The sequence below is a fragment of the Sebastes fasciatus genome, chromosome 8 (assembly GCF_043250625.1).
Source record: "Sebastes fasciatus isolate fSebFas1 chromosome 8, fSebFas1.pri, whole genome shotgun sequence".
Classification (NCBI taxonomy): domain Eukaryota; kingdom Metazoa; phylum Chordata; class Actinopteri; order Perciformes; family Sebastidae; genus Sebastes; species Sebastes fasciatus.
In genome coordinates, this window is record NC_133802.1 from 20,091,700 (window position 1) to 20,108,186 (window position 16,487).

General features: G+C 42.1%; 1 protein-coding gene across 7 annotated transcripts in view; it reads left to right on the forward strand.

Moving 5' to 3' along the window:
- The window catches only part of LOC141772783 (cyclin-dependent kinase 17-like), a 48,574-nt gene that overhangs the window by 13,351 nt on the left and 18,736 nt on the right, over positions 1-16,487 (forward strand). For 6 of the 7 annotated variants that reach the window (XM_074644182.1, XM_074644183.1, XM_074644184.1 and 3 more), the window contains one exon: positions 12,147-12,280. In XM_074644182.1, coding sequence (XP_074500283.1) covers positions 12,147-12,280 — 134 coding nt within the window. Of the gene's footprint in view, positions 1-7,250; positions 8,275-12,146; positions 12,281-16,487 lie in introns of those variants that run through there. The other variant, XM_074644185.1, reaches the window with a different exon arrangement.

Here is a 16,487-nt window from a genome sequence, read left to right on the forward strand (position 1 = left end):
ACAGTACAGGTGCAAAACAATGTACTGCTGTGGACGGGGCCGGCAGCAAAACATATTTTAGCGACCTAAAAGAAAAGCACACATAAAAAAATCAATATCAGTTTAAGTGTACGCTATATTTAAAATATTTTTGCCTGTTTACCTTGCCGTGAGACAGCTATACAGTCTGTTTCTGACGGGGAACTGAAGCCGTTATCTATGCTCTCACCAAAGCCACCAGACTCCATTGGAAAAAAAAACAACTGTAATTTAACCTTGCAGAACACGGGAGTGTTATTGTGTGAATTTAGTTAGTTCGGATTCACCAAAGTCACACAATAGCACAAACAAACTAACCGATCGAGGCAGCGGTAGATCAGCAACTCCCGTGTTCTGCGAGGTAAAATTATAGTTTTTTTTCAATGTAGTCTGGTGGCTTTGGCGAGAGCACAGATGGATAAAGCTACTTTAGTTCAACGTCTGATGATAAGGTAAAGCAGTGAAAATATTCTGAATATAGCGTAACTTAAACTGATATAGATTTTTTTAGGTGGGCCTTTCTTTTGGGTGGCTAAAATAAGTTTTGCTGCCGGCCCCGTCCACAGCAGTACATTGCTTTGCTCCCGTGCGGTAACTCCTGTCTGCTTCTCCAAGCTGGGGGCGTGCCGACCGTCATCTACTGTAGGTAATACACTGACTACGGATAAGTGCCTCACACATCCTCACTTCAAAACACCCGAACTATCCCTTTAATGTGGGGTGTTAAAGGAAGAGTTTGACATTTTCAGAAATGCGCTTATTCCCCCTGCTTTGAGTCTTTGTGCTAAGCTAGACTAAGCTAACCATCATCTGACTCTGGCTTCATATTTAACAAACAGATACAGTATAAGAATAGTGCAGATCTTCTCATCTTGCACTCGGCAAGAAAGTGAATAAGCGTATTTCCCACAACTATTCTCAAACACGAAAACTATTAGAATGCGTATCTGAACTACACGAATAACAAGGACAAAATCTATGAATATCAGCAAATCAACATCACTAGACTGTATTGGCACACAACACATTAATGGTGTTTAAGAGATGAGGAAAGCATAGGGAATATGGAGAAACACCAGTAGGAATAAGTGAACGTGCCAGTCTTAATCCCACAGACTACTGGTCTGGCAGAGTGACTTCATTCTGTGAAATCCACAGCTGTCTTTGAGCTCAGCAAAGCCCTAAAATGGACGTAGCTTCACTCAGAACCTAGAATAGATGCTATTCTATTATTAAAATCACGATAAGGTGTAGTTTGAAATGTTAAGAGGTATGCTGTGTGTGTGTGTGTGTCTCCCACTGGTTAGTCCCGCTGACTCACTGTGTGCCACTCAGCAGTCGGAGCACGTCGCACCCTTTAATAGAGCGACATGATGATGCAATCTCTCTTTCCTGCTGCACTAAAGAGCTGTCCCACTCTCTCTCTCTCTCTCTCTCTCTCTCTCTCTCTCTCTCTCTCTCTCTGTCTCTGTCTCTCTGTCTCTCTGTCTCTCTCTCTCTCTCTCTCTGTCTCTGTCTCTCTGTCTCTCTGTCTCTCTCTCTCTCTCTCTCTGTCTCTCTCTCTCTCTGTGTCTGTCTGTCTTTCTCCAACTCCCTCTATCCATCCATAGGAGTATTCAATTACATTCACTCTCCATCTGTGTAAGTGGGCCTGACTGCGGGGTTGTATGTTAGGGGTGTTTGGCCAGTTGCCAGAGCCAGAGAGCTTTTACAGGTTTGTGATTCATCTGTTACTAACTGGGGCCAACACCCACTCCCACCACACTGTACTTACAGTGAGGAAAGACGAGCGCTGCACTTTTTTTTCGCTTTTCGCCTCTACCTCATCTCTTTCTCTCTGCGAGCATCTGTAGTTACACTGTTGAGGATTAGTCGGCCCTCCCGTCTGTTTTACTGAGAAAAAGGACTACTCTTTTCAAAACTCATCGCAGGCTGCTATTTCTGATGCCGTCACAGATGTCTCCTCTCGTTCTTTTTTCTCCCTCTGTCGCTTTCTCTCTGCATACATCAAAATACTATATTTAACCATCCAGATAAAAGGCAGAACGGGGAAAAGATAAAAGATGGAAAGCTTTTCAGACCACCCTTATCTCCCCCTATGTATTTGTAAACCATGAGAGACCTCATCTGTGCCAGGGATTTAATGTAATGCATTAATACTGCATTAATCGCTGTAGCTCACTCCCTGCACTCTCGGCCATTTGCTCACACTAACTGGATTTAATAAGAACAATGGAGTGGGCTCCTTTTATGTAGTTGGTCTTGTAAGGTTTTTGTATGCTTGCTGTTACATTAGCTCTTGCTTGAGGCAAAAGGGAAGATGCTGCTAAAGAATGCCGGTGATTTTCAGAGCTACATATAGGAAAGGAAGAGGGTGGGTGATGCGTTTGGGGACCAGCACACACAGAGCCAGTAGCTGACAGCAGGCACTCTGGTCCTAGTAATTGAATAATAAGATTCCTTAGATGTAGATAAAAGGTTTAGAGGTAATTACTGCAGTCTAAATCCAACCCCCCTCCCCTCCAGCCTTGTGAGTGTGTTTCTCAGGGATGCTATATGCACTTTGGTTTTTATTGTCTCGCCACTGAAGGCAGACTGTGTGTATTTATGGTAAAAGAAAAATGGTAAACAATATATTTTCATTGGAAACTCAAATGTAGCTGAGCAAATGTGACAATAACGATGTTTCAAACAAGCTGGCAAGAAAAAGTGTCAGTGAATGTGACCTTGAAGGGAGGGAAAAGTGATGTGGAGGTGGCTGCAGAGCAAGAGAGAAATCTCTGATGTATACGGTTGCACCTGTGAATACAAAGCGACAGGGAGACAGTGATGGTTAGAGGGCTGAGTGGCGAGCTTTTGTCTTTGACTTTTTAAGCTCAGGGATGCAGCACTCTGCATCAATATATGTCTGTCAGTGCACTGTAAATGGCCATTACTCTTTACTCGAATCTAATTTAAAGTATAGCGTAATGGGCCCAAAGAAAACAGACCTAAGTACGTCTCATGTAGAGAAGTTGAAGTGAACATTGCACACTTACTGTCCTCCCAAATATTTATTTTAATACACCTTCCAGACGTAGCTAGATTAATGTGTTCAAGATGTGTTAAGTACACAGTACACCAATGATCTCATGTATTTACTTATCTAAGCCAATTATACCATCACGTTTTAGCTGTTTCAAGCGTGGTTGCGTTATTGACATGCAGGGTGTGAGAGCTTTTCTGCAGGAGCGTGTTTTGTCAGTTAAGGCTGACAAGACAACATGATTATTGACACGGAAGAGAGAGGTGAGGTTTTATCTCACAGTTGTCACACACATTTGAGGATCAGGTTTTTTTTAAGTGTTAATCCTTGAGAATGTCATGAGGAAATATGGTATTTGATATTTTATCTTGCTGACATTTTAGATGCAGTTGCCATTCAACACATTAATTTTTTCTATAGACACCTTTTTTTTACGCCTCCGCGCCGCTGACAGCCGTTGCCGGAGGCATTATGTTTTCGGATTGTCCGTCCATCCGTCTGCCTGTACCATTCTCGTGAACATGATATCTCAGGCCTGGAGGAAATTTGTACAAATTTGGCACAAACGTCCATTTGGACTGAAGGATGCACTGATTACATTTTGTTTGTCAAAGGTCAAGATCACTGTGACCTCCTATCCGTCCCATTCTCGTGATATCTCAGGAATGCCTTCATGAAATTTCATTAAATATGGCACAAACGTCCACTTGGACTCAAGGATGAACTGATTTGAATTTGTAGATCAAAGGTCACTGTGACCTCACAAAACGTGTTTTTTGGCCATAACCCAAGAATTCATACGCTAATTATGACAATTACACATAAATGTTAAATATGATGAAATGATGAAGTAATGACATTTGCCAAACTACCAGGCGGTAATTCTAGTTTTTTTGGTTGCTATAGTGGGATGGTTCTCGGTTCCATAGGAAACATGGAGGGAAATATGCATGCACACACACAAAATGGGGGTGATGTGGAAGAAAAGAGCAAACAGCCAACACACTGGTAGTGGTAGCATACAGACGTAGGCAAAGTTGTTGGTAACGTTCCGTTAAAGAGAGAAAAACCCACAATGGTCACTGAAATAACTTGAAACTGACAAAAGTAATAATAAATAAAAATTCACTGAAAATTAACTAATGAAAATCAGATATTGTTTTTGAATTATGGTTCAGCAGAATCATTTAAAAAAAACAACTAATGAAACTGGCCAGGACAAAAATGATGGTAACATTAACTTAATATTTTGTTGCACAACCTTTTGAGGCAATCACTGCAATCAAGTGATTTCTGTAACTCTCAATGAGACTTCTGCACCTGTCGACAGGTATGTTGGCCCACTCCTCGTGAGCAAACTGCTCCAGCTGTCTCAGGTTTGAAGGGTGCCTTCTCCAGACTGCATGTTTCAGCTCCTTCCACAGATGTTCAATAGGATTTAGATCAGGGCTCATAGAAGGCCACTTCAGAATAGTCCAATGTTTTGTTCTTAGCCATTCTTGGGTGTTTTTAGCTGTGTTTTGGGTCATTATCCTGTTTGAGGACCCATGACCTGCAACTGAGACCAAGCTTTCTGACACTGGGCAGCACATTTCGCTCCAGAATGCCTTGATAGTCTTGAGATTTCATTGCACCCTGCACAGATTCAAGACACCCTGTGCCAGATGCAACAAAGCAGCCCCATAACATAACCGAACCTCCTCCATGTTTCACATTAGGTACAGTGTTCTTTTCTTTGGATGCTTCATCTCTTTGTCTGTGAACATAGAGCTGATGTGACTTGCCACAAAGCTCCAGTTTTGTCTCATCTGTCCAAAGGACATTCTCCCAGAAGCTTTGTGGCTTGTCAATATGCATTTTGGAAAATTCCAGTCTCGCTTTTTTATGATTTGGTGTCCTCCTGGGTCGTCTTCCATTAAGTCCACTTTGGCTCAAACAGTGACGGATGGTGCGATCTGACACTGATGTACCTTGACCTTGGAGTTCACCTCTAATCTCTTTGGAAGTTGTTCTGGGCTCTTTGGTTACCATTCGTATTATCCGTCTCTTCAATATGTCATCAATTTTCCCCTTGCGGCCACGTCCAGGGAGGTTGGCTACAGTCCCATGGACCTTAAACTTCTGAATAATATGTGCAGCTGTAGTCACAGGAACATCAAGCTGCTTGGAGATGGTCTTATAGCCTTTACCTTTAACATGAAGGTCTATAATGTTCTTTCTGATCTCCTGAGACAACTCTCTCCTTAGCTTTCTGTGGTCCATGTTCAGTGTGGTACACACCATGATACAAAACAGCACAGTGACTACTTTTCACCCTTTAAATAGGCAGACTGACTGATTACAAGTTTGAAGATACCTGTGATGCTAATTACAGGACACACCTTAGTTTAATATGTCCCTATGGTCACATTATTTTACATCTTTTCTAGGGGTACCATCATTTTTGTCCTGGCCAGTTTCATTAGTTTGTTTTTTAAAATGATTCTGTTGAACCACAATTCAAAAGCAACAGCTGATTTTCATTAGTTAATTTTCAGTAAATTTTTATTTATTATTACTTTTGTCAGTTTCAAGTTATTTCAGTGACCATTGTGGGTTTTTCTCTCTTCAACGGAACGTTACCAACAACTTTGCCTACGTCTGTATTTCACAAAAATGCACTACAGCTGGATTGTCCTCTGTCATCTTTAGAAAATATACTTCCATCAGACAGTTTGTCTTAAAAATCCCTTGGATTATCTTTAAAAGTCCCATGAAATGTGCATTTGAATGTTCTGGACCTTTTATTTTCAGTTGTGGAAGAAGTATTTAGATTCACTTCTGTAAAAGCAGCAATACCAGACTGTAAAAATACCGTAAAAAATTATACTAAAGCAAAAGAACAGAATTAACAAAATGTACATAAAATATCAAAAGCAAAAATATTCATTATGCACAATAGCCCTTTGTCTCTTTCTATTATTATATTATTGGATCATGTGTCAATTGTTGATGCATTAACAGGTAAACATTTATTTCATGTTTTAGTTGGTTGATATTGAGCTAATCTTAACTGCTTCATATACTTGTTTGGGTTTAATCTATAACAAGGCATCACGTTTTATAAATTGATTATATGTTTTGTATGTAAAACCCTAATTTGAAATGTAGTTATCTCTGTTGAATAGTGTAGTAAAAGAAAAATGTTCAAAAAGTAAAGTACAAGCCCCTCAAAACTGTACTGAAGTACAGTACTAGGGTAAATGTACTTAGTTACTTTACACCATTATTTCTTGGAAAACATTAAACCTTAAATGGTGACTGTACTAAGACAAGTCTTCACAAAACTTTCAATTATCCCGCCTCTCTGTCATCCAAATCAAATCAACAGCTCATCGCTTTACACTTTACATTGATCACTCATGTTGTTTTAAGGATGTAACTGGACTTTCAAGCTCTCGATGCTCGTGCTGCTGCCCCCCTCAGTCCGTTCTGCACATTTCATTTGGAAGGGAAGTTTGGGATGTGCACAAAGAAAACACAGGTGTTTTCAAGTGCAGCAAAACATCCATCAGGATCAACACTTGTACATCCGGCTGTATAGTTCCTTGTTTGATATGTCTATAAAGAATGTGTGTTTGCTCATATTGTGTTTGATCTGCAGGTGTGTCACCTAGAGCCATGTGCAGTGGTGTTTATAGGGATGCACAGTTACCGTGTGTGCAGTGGCACCTATGAGGGATGGTGCATGTGTGTGTGCAGCGGGTTGAGAATGAATAATGGCCTGTGCTTCAGGTCCATAGGGAAGGACGGAGGGAGAAACAGGAAGGTGGAGAGAATGCATGAGAGGGGGGAAGATGGGAAACTGGGATGCCAGAAGCGTCACTCAAAAGCCTCAGGGTTTCAATTTCTGCGCTAGAGAGTGATAAGGATAAGGAGGAAGAGAGGGTGGAGAGGAGGGAAGGAGCAAGAGAGAGAGGGACGACGAATGAGAGCGCGATAGAGACGTAGTGAGAGAAAGAGGCTGATCAGGCAGAAAATGTCATCGGCTTCTGAATAGAAAGAGAGGATTGTACTGTATATTCAACACCATCTCTGGACCCAGAAGGAGATAGAAAGAGCGAGGGAGGGAGAGATAGAGACAGGAGGAGGGTGAGAGAGAGCGAGAGAGAGAGATTGGTATCACATGAGAGGGAGGAGAGTAATAGCAAGGTGAGGGGAGGGAGTAAGAGGACTAACAGCACTGAAAGCACTGATAGGGGCGCCAGAGGCAAGGAGGGAGCAATCGAGAGAGGGGAGTGGGAAGGAGGAGAGCAGCACAACAACCTGAATAGAGTGGTGTGCTGAATAACAGTAGGGAGATCTGACTGATGGAGAAAAACATCGGGAAAAAGAACACTGGACTTGAAATGAAAAAATAACGAGAGAGAGAGTGTGAAGGAAAGAGCCAGGAGCCAAAGAGGTCAGATAGTTGAACATCAGATGAAAGTGTTTTTCTTTCTAGGAGGAGCTGTAGGTTTGGTGTGTGTGTGTGCTTCAGCAGGATATTGGATAGATGGAGCACCTGTTATTCTGAGATGATGGGGTTTAACAGTTTTCAGCTTGTGCGTGTTGGACTGGCTCTGCAGCATTTTGCCTACCTGCTCGCAGTTTGACCTTCCTTAGTCAGCAAGCAGAGCGAGACTGCAGAGAGAAAAAGAGCGAGAAGGAAGGAGAGGTTGAGAGGAGGGAGTGTCTACAGGAAAACAGAGAGAGAGAGGGAGAGAGGGAGAGAGAGTGTGTTAAAGTGGAGTAGTAGCCGGGGGAGTTGTTGCATTGTGATTAGTGTGCCTGTGCCGTCTGCACTGTCCTCACGATGTAAAGACCTGTTCTCTACTGCATGGGACTCTCCTAGAGATACAGAGACAGCTACAACTCCTGAAGTCCAGGTCCCACCCAGACCTGACTCAGGCTAGACTGAAGCGATTTCCACTCCTCCTCGACGAGGCCTGGATTTTTTTAATTTGTCTTTTTGTGAAATGTATTTTTTTAATTTTTAAAATCGTAGTATTTTCAATCCTCTGCAACAATGGATACGTCGGGCAACCCCCAAGGTGGCTCTGCACGTGCTCCCAGCGTGGGAGACTCGAGGATGGGTGAGGCTAGAATGGGAGAGGGGTTAAAAATGGGAGAGAGAGACACCCCACTGAGGCTGTCACCGTTCCGTATGCTTCGAGTGCTGGATGCGTGCCGTCCTCCAGGAAACCGTATTGGTGAGTCTCATCACTGTCACATCCATCATCAACTTCAATCTACATCCTGGTCTTCCATTTCATCCGATCCAGACTATACTGATGCCATACGATTACTTTTTTTTTTTTAGAGGTAAAATGTTGTTCAATAGATTGTTACAGTAAGTAACATCTTTGTGCCATATAAAGGCCTAGAGTAGTAGTATCCCCAGTGCATCAACACATGTGATAGTCTATGATTTCACTCTGTGGGACATTATATTAAGATCAAACATGCATCCTGAGGTTTTATTAGATACAAAGACATGAATTTATGTTAAGTAGCTTTCTCTCAGAAAATGCTGATCATACAACTTTCAACATCTTATTAATGATAATTTATTAATTTCAAAGTATTATTTCCTTTATGTGGCTGGTTCAAAGATTACAGATGCAGTGAGTTGGCCCAGGGCGGTGTCTGTGTTGGTATCTTCAGGGACCCAACGGACCCTTAGGAGAAGTGAAGAGTCCTTCAGTTTTCATTTTTTATCTATTTGCTTGTCAGCACAATGGCACACTATCTCTATTTCCTGACGCCAAATTTAAACATTCTGCTATTCTTTATTTAAAAACTGTTTTGACAACCTCTGGCTTAAAAGCAAAAAGAAGAAGTAAAATGATTCAGTTCAAAGCGTAGTAATAATAGTGGGTAATGCATTAGATGTAGACAGCGACTATTTATCCTACCAGTGCACCCTTGAACAACCCTCTGAACTCGATGACTGGCCTGGCCTCCCAAGATTTCCATTACTCTTTGAAGGGCTCTTGAAGCGAATCTTACACTTACTTTACTTCTAACATCCTTTCCACTGGCTTTTCAATCATTTTCCAAGGCACAACATGTGCCGGAGATGGACTTCCAGCTAAGTGGAGTACATGCAGAGTTGGGTGAGGCAAGAATAGCCCTGAAAGCAGCCCACTTGCTCTTCCAGACGTGCCAGCAGGAAGTCAGCAACCCTAACTAGGCCAGCCCGGCTCCTCACAGGGAGGCCGTGGTAGCACATGCCATTTACTGTCTGCTCTTAGTCTGCTATGGAAATGGAGCAGAAAGAACCTGCAGGAGACTGGAAAAGTGTGTATCCCGTGTGATTAAGAAGTATGCATGAGTGTATGTGTTATTTTGAGGAGAGAAAGTGTGAGATGGTGCATGAGAGACAAATCCACGTGCCGCACGTGTTTGCAGAGCGTATCGCATTGTTTCGAGGCCCAGCAGGTGATGGAATTTTTCTCCAAGGTCAGTCACCCACGTCTGATCCGCCCGCATCTCCTCGACTGTTTACACAAACAGACAAGATCAGGATCTCTCCGAAAGTGAGACAGACCCGTGACATACCAGCAGTGCTGGATACTCTCTCGTCGTGAGCGTGTGGTCATGTGTGTGCGCCTATGTATGTAGATATCCTGGATCAATTTCCCCCTCACTCTGGTGTCAGTTACCTTGAGTTTAATGTTTCACCATCGGGGTTGATTCCTGATATGACTACCGACTGCTCAGTTTTCTTACCAAGCTATTCTGTATGCATGCCCTGTATTCTTGTGTCTGGCTCTAAAGGCCACAGGCAGTACATCAGACTCGTGTTTTGCTAATGAGCATATGCTGCTTTTGTCAACAGATAGTTAGGCCGATGGACAGCTGGGATCTACACAGGTAGTTGACTGCTTGCGAGCTTAAGAGGCAGGGGGCAGGGGATTAGCGGAAAGGTGAGAGGGCGGTGACTTCACCACCGTCATGAAAAGTGACGTTATGAAATAGAAAGTGGCATGAAATAGAAGTGTTATTGGGAAAAAATGTCATTATAACTTTTATAATGAACATACTTTTTATTGGGGTTATGAAATGATGAAGTAAAAAACTCTGAAAATAAAAATGATGAAATAACTAGGGCTGCCAATCGATTAAAATATATTTAATTGTGATTAATCACATGATTGTCCATAGTTAATCATGGTAAAAAAAATGTATCTGTTCAAAATGTACCTTAAAGGGAGATTTGTCAAGTATTTAATACTCTTATCAACATGGGGGTGGGCAAATATGCTGTTTTATGCAAATGTATGTATTTATTTATTATTGGAAATCAATTAACAACACAAAATAATGACAAATATTGTCCAGAAACTGCTATTAGCATAAAAAATATGCTTGAATCATAGCATGGCAAACTGCAGCCCAACAGGCAATAACAGCTGTCAGTGTGTCAGTGTGCTGACTTGACTATGACTTGCCCCAAACCGCATGGGGTTATCATAATGTGGGCATATCTGTAAAGGGGAGACTCGTGGGTACCCATAGAACCCATTTTCATTCACATATCTTGAGGCCAGAGGTCAAGGGACCCCTTTGAAAATGGCCATGCCAGTTTTTCCTCACCAAAATGTAGTGTAAGTTTGGAGCATTATTTAGCCTCCTTCACGACAAGCTAGTATGACATGGCTGGTACCAATGGATTCCTTAGGTTTTGTACTTTCATATAATACCATGATCTTCACTTTAGCTTTAAAAATCTGCCCGCTACAACCTTAAAAATCGCAAGTTGCGTTAATGCGTTTAAGAAATTAGTGGCGTTAAAATGAATTTGCTTTATCGCTTTAACTTTGACAGCCCTAGAAATAGCATTTCATCATGAGTTGAGTTTTGATAAAGTATTTTCAGTTTTATGTATTTTTTACACAATTTATCGCTGTGATTATTTATTCCATAATTACTCATTTATTCATTATTGAACACTTTGGGGCTCCATAAAGACATGAGGAATCCATCTTGCGCTGACTATAGAAAAAGAAAGCAGTACTGATAAGCTAGTGGGCTTTATTTCATTGATACACTGCTGATGACACACCGTGTCCATATTCCCTTTTTTTTTTTATCCCTAAGGCTTAATCCACAGACCAGCATGCCTTTCTCAAATCCTAACCTTGACTACATGAAAGAGACGCACACAAATCACCTAGAATTAGCCTCAGGTGGTGTTGCCCCACTCCACTGCTGACAGACAGTGCACTATAATAAATAGCTTTACCTATTCGGCTCACAATCACTCTATCTCACGGCTGACGTGTCACAATCAATCAAGGGACTTTTTTTTCTTCATTCCACTTATTCCTTTTCTGTTTCTTCGCACCATGCTCCCCCCAATCCCCTAATCGTCCCCGTATAATGTGTCACTCTTCTGCCTATGGTGGCTGTTTTGAAAGGTAAACAGTAGATGATGGTAATGTAAGCATTAGGATTGAGCTTTAACATCTGACAGTTCTTCTCATGAAGTAGTTTCTTCTACCAAACACAAGACAAACACACACACACACACACACACACACACACACCGTACAGTATGTGCTGTACATGACCTAGACTTGAGAGCTATCAGGCACCATACTCTGAAACCCAAAGAGAGACCCCATCCCCCCACATTTACTCACACCATTGATGGAAGCAGTCCTGTCTGCTGCACCGTAACTCATTAATCAGATGGAGTCTGGGGGAAATGGACTTGTGTGGTGGGGGTGGCAGGCAAAGACGGGAAAGCTCTCATTGCATGAAGGGTGATATCGATCTCTGACCTCCTCATCTTACCGATGGCGTTTTATACACACTCGGCTAACACCCCTGCATGGCTGGTGGTACAATCCCTCATCTGGGGATCGGGGACCCTGCTATGGCTTTCTCAGGCGGGTGAATGAAATCTTAGAAAGACAAAAGGTTGTGTCCTCTGATGGGAACATGGAGAGAGTGATAGAGGAGAGCGGAAGAGGCATAAAACAAAACTAAAGAAGCAGTCCAAAAGACTTGAGTTTAATGAAAGTACAGCACAATTTGTGACAATAACAGCTTGTTTTGTGTCTGTGTGTTGTAGGTATCGTCCATGAGAACGTGAAGATGGGTTCAGATGGGGAGAGTGACCAGGCATCTGGGACGTCTTCTGATGAGGTCCAGAGTCCAGTCAGGGTCCGGATGAGGAACAACCACCATCGGCGCATCTCTAATGAGGTACGGGAAGCCAGAGAGACACATCTCACAGATTACACTGTGGCTCTGTCTGAAAGCATTCACTCCTTCACTATGCAGCACTCACTACACACACTAGGGAATTGTATGCAGAGGACTATACAGTGTGTTAGATGCCTGTGTGTCAGCCAATATTAGTTAGCTTTTCAGATATAGCAGTATCAGTATGTGTATGTGTATATATATATATATATATATAAATATATATATATATATATATATATGACACAAGAAAATTCAGTACAGTAATGCTAAACCAGGTTTGAGGTAATTTAGAAAATCTCATCATGACATAGTTTGTCCACCAGAGAGTGCTGACCAGTTGATTTTTACAATGTAAAATGTCCTGTTTGGTATGTACGTATCTTGGTTTTTAAAAAGAAATCGAAATAATCTATATCAGGATTGTTGGGTTGTATCAGATGGCAAAAAAGCTAATTCGGACGAGGGATGTCACGAGAACCGCTTCTTTGGTACCAATTTGATGCCAACATCCTGAAAACGTGATGGTACAAGTTTTTCTACAGTACTGAAGGTACCGTGGATCAGGCCTCGAGACTAACGGCGTCCCGCGTACGATTGAACATTTCCCTGATAATGCTACAAAGTGAACAACAACTCCATGTTGAAATCGGCCGGAGGAGGGCTAGTTAACGTTGGCTGTTAGCAGCTGGTGGATGGTACAGTCCTGCTTGGCTAAATAACAGAGCTAACAGTTAACGTAGGTTGCAGTGAGTTACATTGTGATGCGTTCAAGCTCTGCAGTAAAATATTATTATAATGTTATCATGATGTGTTCAAATATAATTGTAAAAATTAGGTTTTCATGAAAAAACTTGAGACGGATTATCGGGGATTGATAATAAATGGAAAGCAAACGGTTATAAAGGAGTGTGTGTTAAAGTACACATTTAGTTTTTTACCGTGGTATGGAATTGGGTATTTAGAATAGTGGAGTTTGATTGGTATTGGTATCAACTTCTAAATTTCTGGTATCGTGTCATCCCTAATTCGGACACTACTCAGGTCATTTCTTTTTATCTGGCAGCATCCAAATTCATTCATTGTTTCCCTGTCTGCACAATGCATGATGGGAGTTAGCTCTTAGTTAGTGAATTTGATTTTACAATCATCTATTTTCGAACTTTTTGTGCTGTGGGATTATTTGAATCTAATAATGAGGGTATGTACTGTGGTGGACGACTGTATAGTCAATAGTGAACGATTTTGGACACAGACTTAGGGATTTTGTGACCAGCTTTAACATTCAGTAAGTGCACCTGTGCTATCTAACATTGCTATTTGCTTTGCCACATCCCTGAGTATGTGCACATGAGTGTGCGTGTGTGTGCGTATGTGTGTGTCTCTGCAAGGAGTTGCAGAGTGATGAGTGCAGCAGTATTACGGGAAATGCCTCTGGACACGCAGGCTGCTGCCTCTGACTGCTGTGAACAGTGGAAGGGACTAATTTAGATCATTTTTACCACAGAGAGAGAAAGACAGAAGGAGGGGGGGGGGGGCAGTGAAGTGAAGTGAAGGGGAGGGAAATGCTGAGGTGAGAGAGTAATTATGGAAGCAGGAATAATTATTGGTATCACAAAGAAAGAGGAGATCCGGAGGAACGGGGCTCAGGAGATGATAAGAGAGAGAAGGAGAGATGGAGGGCAAAATAATGGTGGGAGAGATCCAAAAAACAATGTTTCCTCTCAGCGGCCCCCCTCCGCTCACCCCTTCCCCCATCTGCCTTTTCTCCCCTCAGGAATCTGTCCATTCCTCTCTTCTCTGCTCCTGCCATCCCCTCCTCCTCCTGTTTTTTCCTCCTCCTCCTCTGAGCATGTGGATGGCACTCTACCACAGTGCCAGCCTATCTCTCTCTCTCTCTCTCTCTCTCTCTCTCTCTCTCTCTCTCTCTCTCTCTCTCTCTCTCTCTCTCTCTCTCTCTCTCTCTCTCTCTCTCTCTCTCTCTCTCTCTCTCTCTCTCTCTCAGTGTGCAGTCATGTGGCTGGTCAGAGACATGCATCGTGGAAAACGCATGTGTGTGAGTGTATAGAAAGAAAGACACGTTTAAGGAGGACAATGAGGGAGCTACTAGAGCTGTTCTGCATTGTGAGTATGGGGGACATGTGTGTTTGTGTGCGTGGGGGTCTTTATTCAATTTAAATCAGTGAACAAGAGGGCACGAGTGTCACTTTGTCCATTGTTGCCCTTTTGAAAAGGAGTACGGATAGGTCACGTTTGTTTTGGTCATCAGAAAATCGCTGGCTTTTGTGATTTGCATGAAATATGAAGTGTATTAGCAGAAAAGCTGAAGGAAATTTGTATTTTTCTGGAAATAATATACAGCTTTAGTGTGTTGTTTTCTCACCGTGTGGTGTAGCAGTGCTTGCTTTCCGTGTTTTCTTTACTCTTTTGTGATTCACACATTCAGTGGAGCTTACAAATGTTGTAAATTACTCAGGTCAAAGTCCGTAGGTCATGGTAGTGCACGTGATTTGTGGCTTATTTTTCATAATGTTGCTTAACGTTTTCCGTTTGTGAGGAGTGTATGTTTTTAGGATGTATGTTCGAGAACTGTGCAGTGTGTCACCGTCCACAGGGTGACGGCTTGTATGTATTACTGCATGCTGTTGTGTTAGCCAATGAGCCTAGATAAAACCATTACAGGCGTAAAATCCTTCTGCCTTTCATCTTCAGCCATACATACACTTTCTACCCTCCTACTAACGCTCACATGTAAACACACGTATCATTTCACTCACTTACAACGAGGACACATACCACGGGGCTGTTGGGACTAGGCCAGCCAGCCCCCGCTGCCATGGAAACAACGCGTGATTGGCACCTCGCCAGTGAACATGTCCTACATGGATGGCACATAGGGGGCGGTGCATGGTGGGAAAAGTAGCATCACACAAATTGTAATCAAGCAAGCAAGGCCAGGAAGTCAAAGTTATTCCAGCTGATGTGGAGTAAGTTGGTGGTAATAATCTGTTAATAACAAAAATAATATAATGACCCAAGTACAATCCTCAAAATTATCTATAAAAATGGGGTCGCCTTACTAAGCAGAATAGTTCTCACACTCAAAAAGAAGTCAACTACACAAGGCAGAAGAGTAGAAGACAAAAATATCAAGCATGTTTGATAATATTAAAAACTTGTTCCAGATGTGTTTCGGGTGAGTTTGTGAGCTTGAGAATATCGGTGTGCCAACAATGTTATTCTAAAAATTTGCCACAAAATTGCAAAGGAACTTGTCTGGAACTAGTCCAACCATGTAGTGGCCTGTCATTCAGTCTTACTAGACATTAATTAAATTCTCATCGTCATTCATCAGTCATTCACAACAGCAGATGGCACCTGTAGACCAACAGTGTGTAGCTGAGCTGCTGTCACTTGACAAACTCATTGCCAGGAGTGACAGATGGAGAAAACAGATTTCTTTTTTTTTTTAAAGTGGCACAAAAGTAAGCCGAGTAGCCGAGGCTTGAGAGACACGTTTGATGCCAGATCACGGTGATCGATTTAGATGGAGTCATCCAATACTTGTCAAACGGCCAAGATATATGATGTCACATAACGTCGGGTGAATAGAAGCGATGAAGACAAGAAGACGGTCTGGGGTTGATGATGTTTGGTCAATACGCTAATCCACTGAGTCTCTTTTGAGATAGTCGACTCTAATTACAAAGACCAGAATGTTAGTTTGTCATGTTTGCTCTACTTTATTTAAATGACTCAATTCATCTAAAAAATTTGACTATTTTCTAGGGGTGTAAGAAAATATCGATACACATGAGTATCGCGATATTATGTGTTGTGATACTACCAGTTCTCCAAAACACTGTCACAGTATCGATTTTTATTTAACCTCTTAAAGATCCGACAGCCCGCCGTCGGGTTCGACCACTATTCGATCTTTCGGAGGTTGTAGCTGGCTCAGTTTTAGGTACTGGCATCATATGAAACTAGAAAACCTAAGGAATCCATTGGTACCAACCATGTCATACTAGCTTGTCATGAAGGAGGCTAAATAACAAAAAATTACGCTATATTTTGGTGAGGAAAAACTGGCATGGTCATTTTCAAAAGCGTCCGTTGACCTCTGACCTCAAGATATGTGAATGAAAATGGGTTCTATGGGTCCCCTTCACAGACATGCCCACTTTATGATAATCACATGCAATTT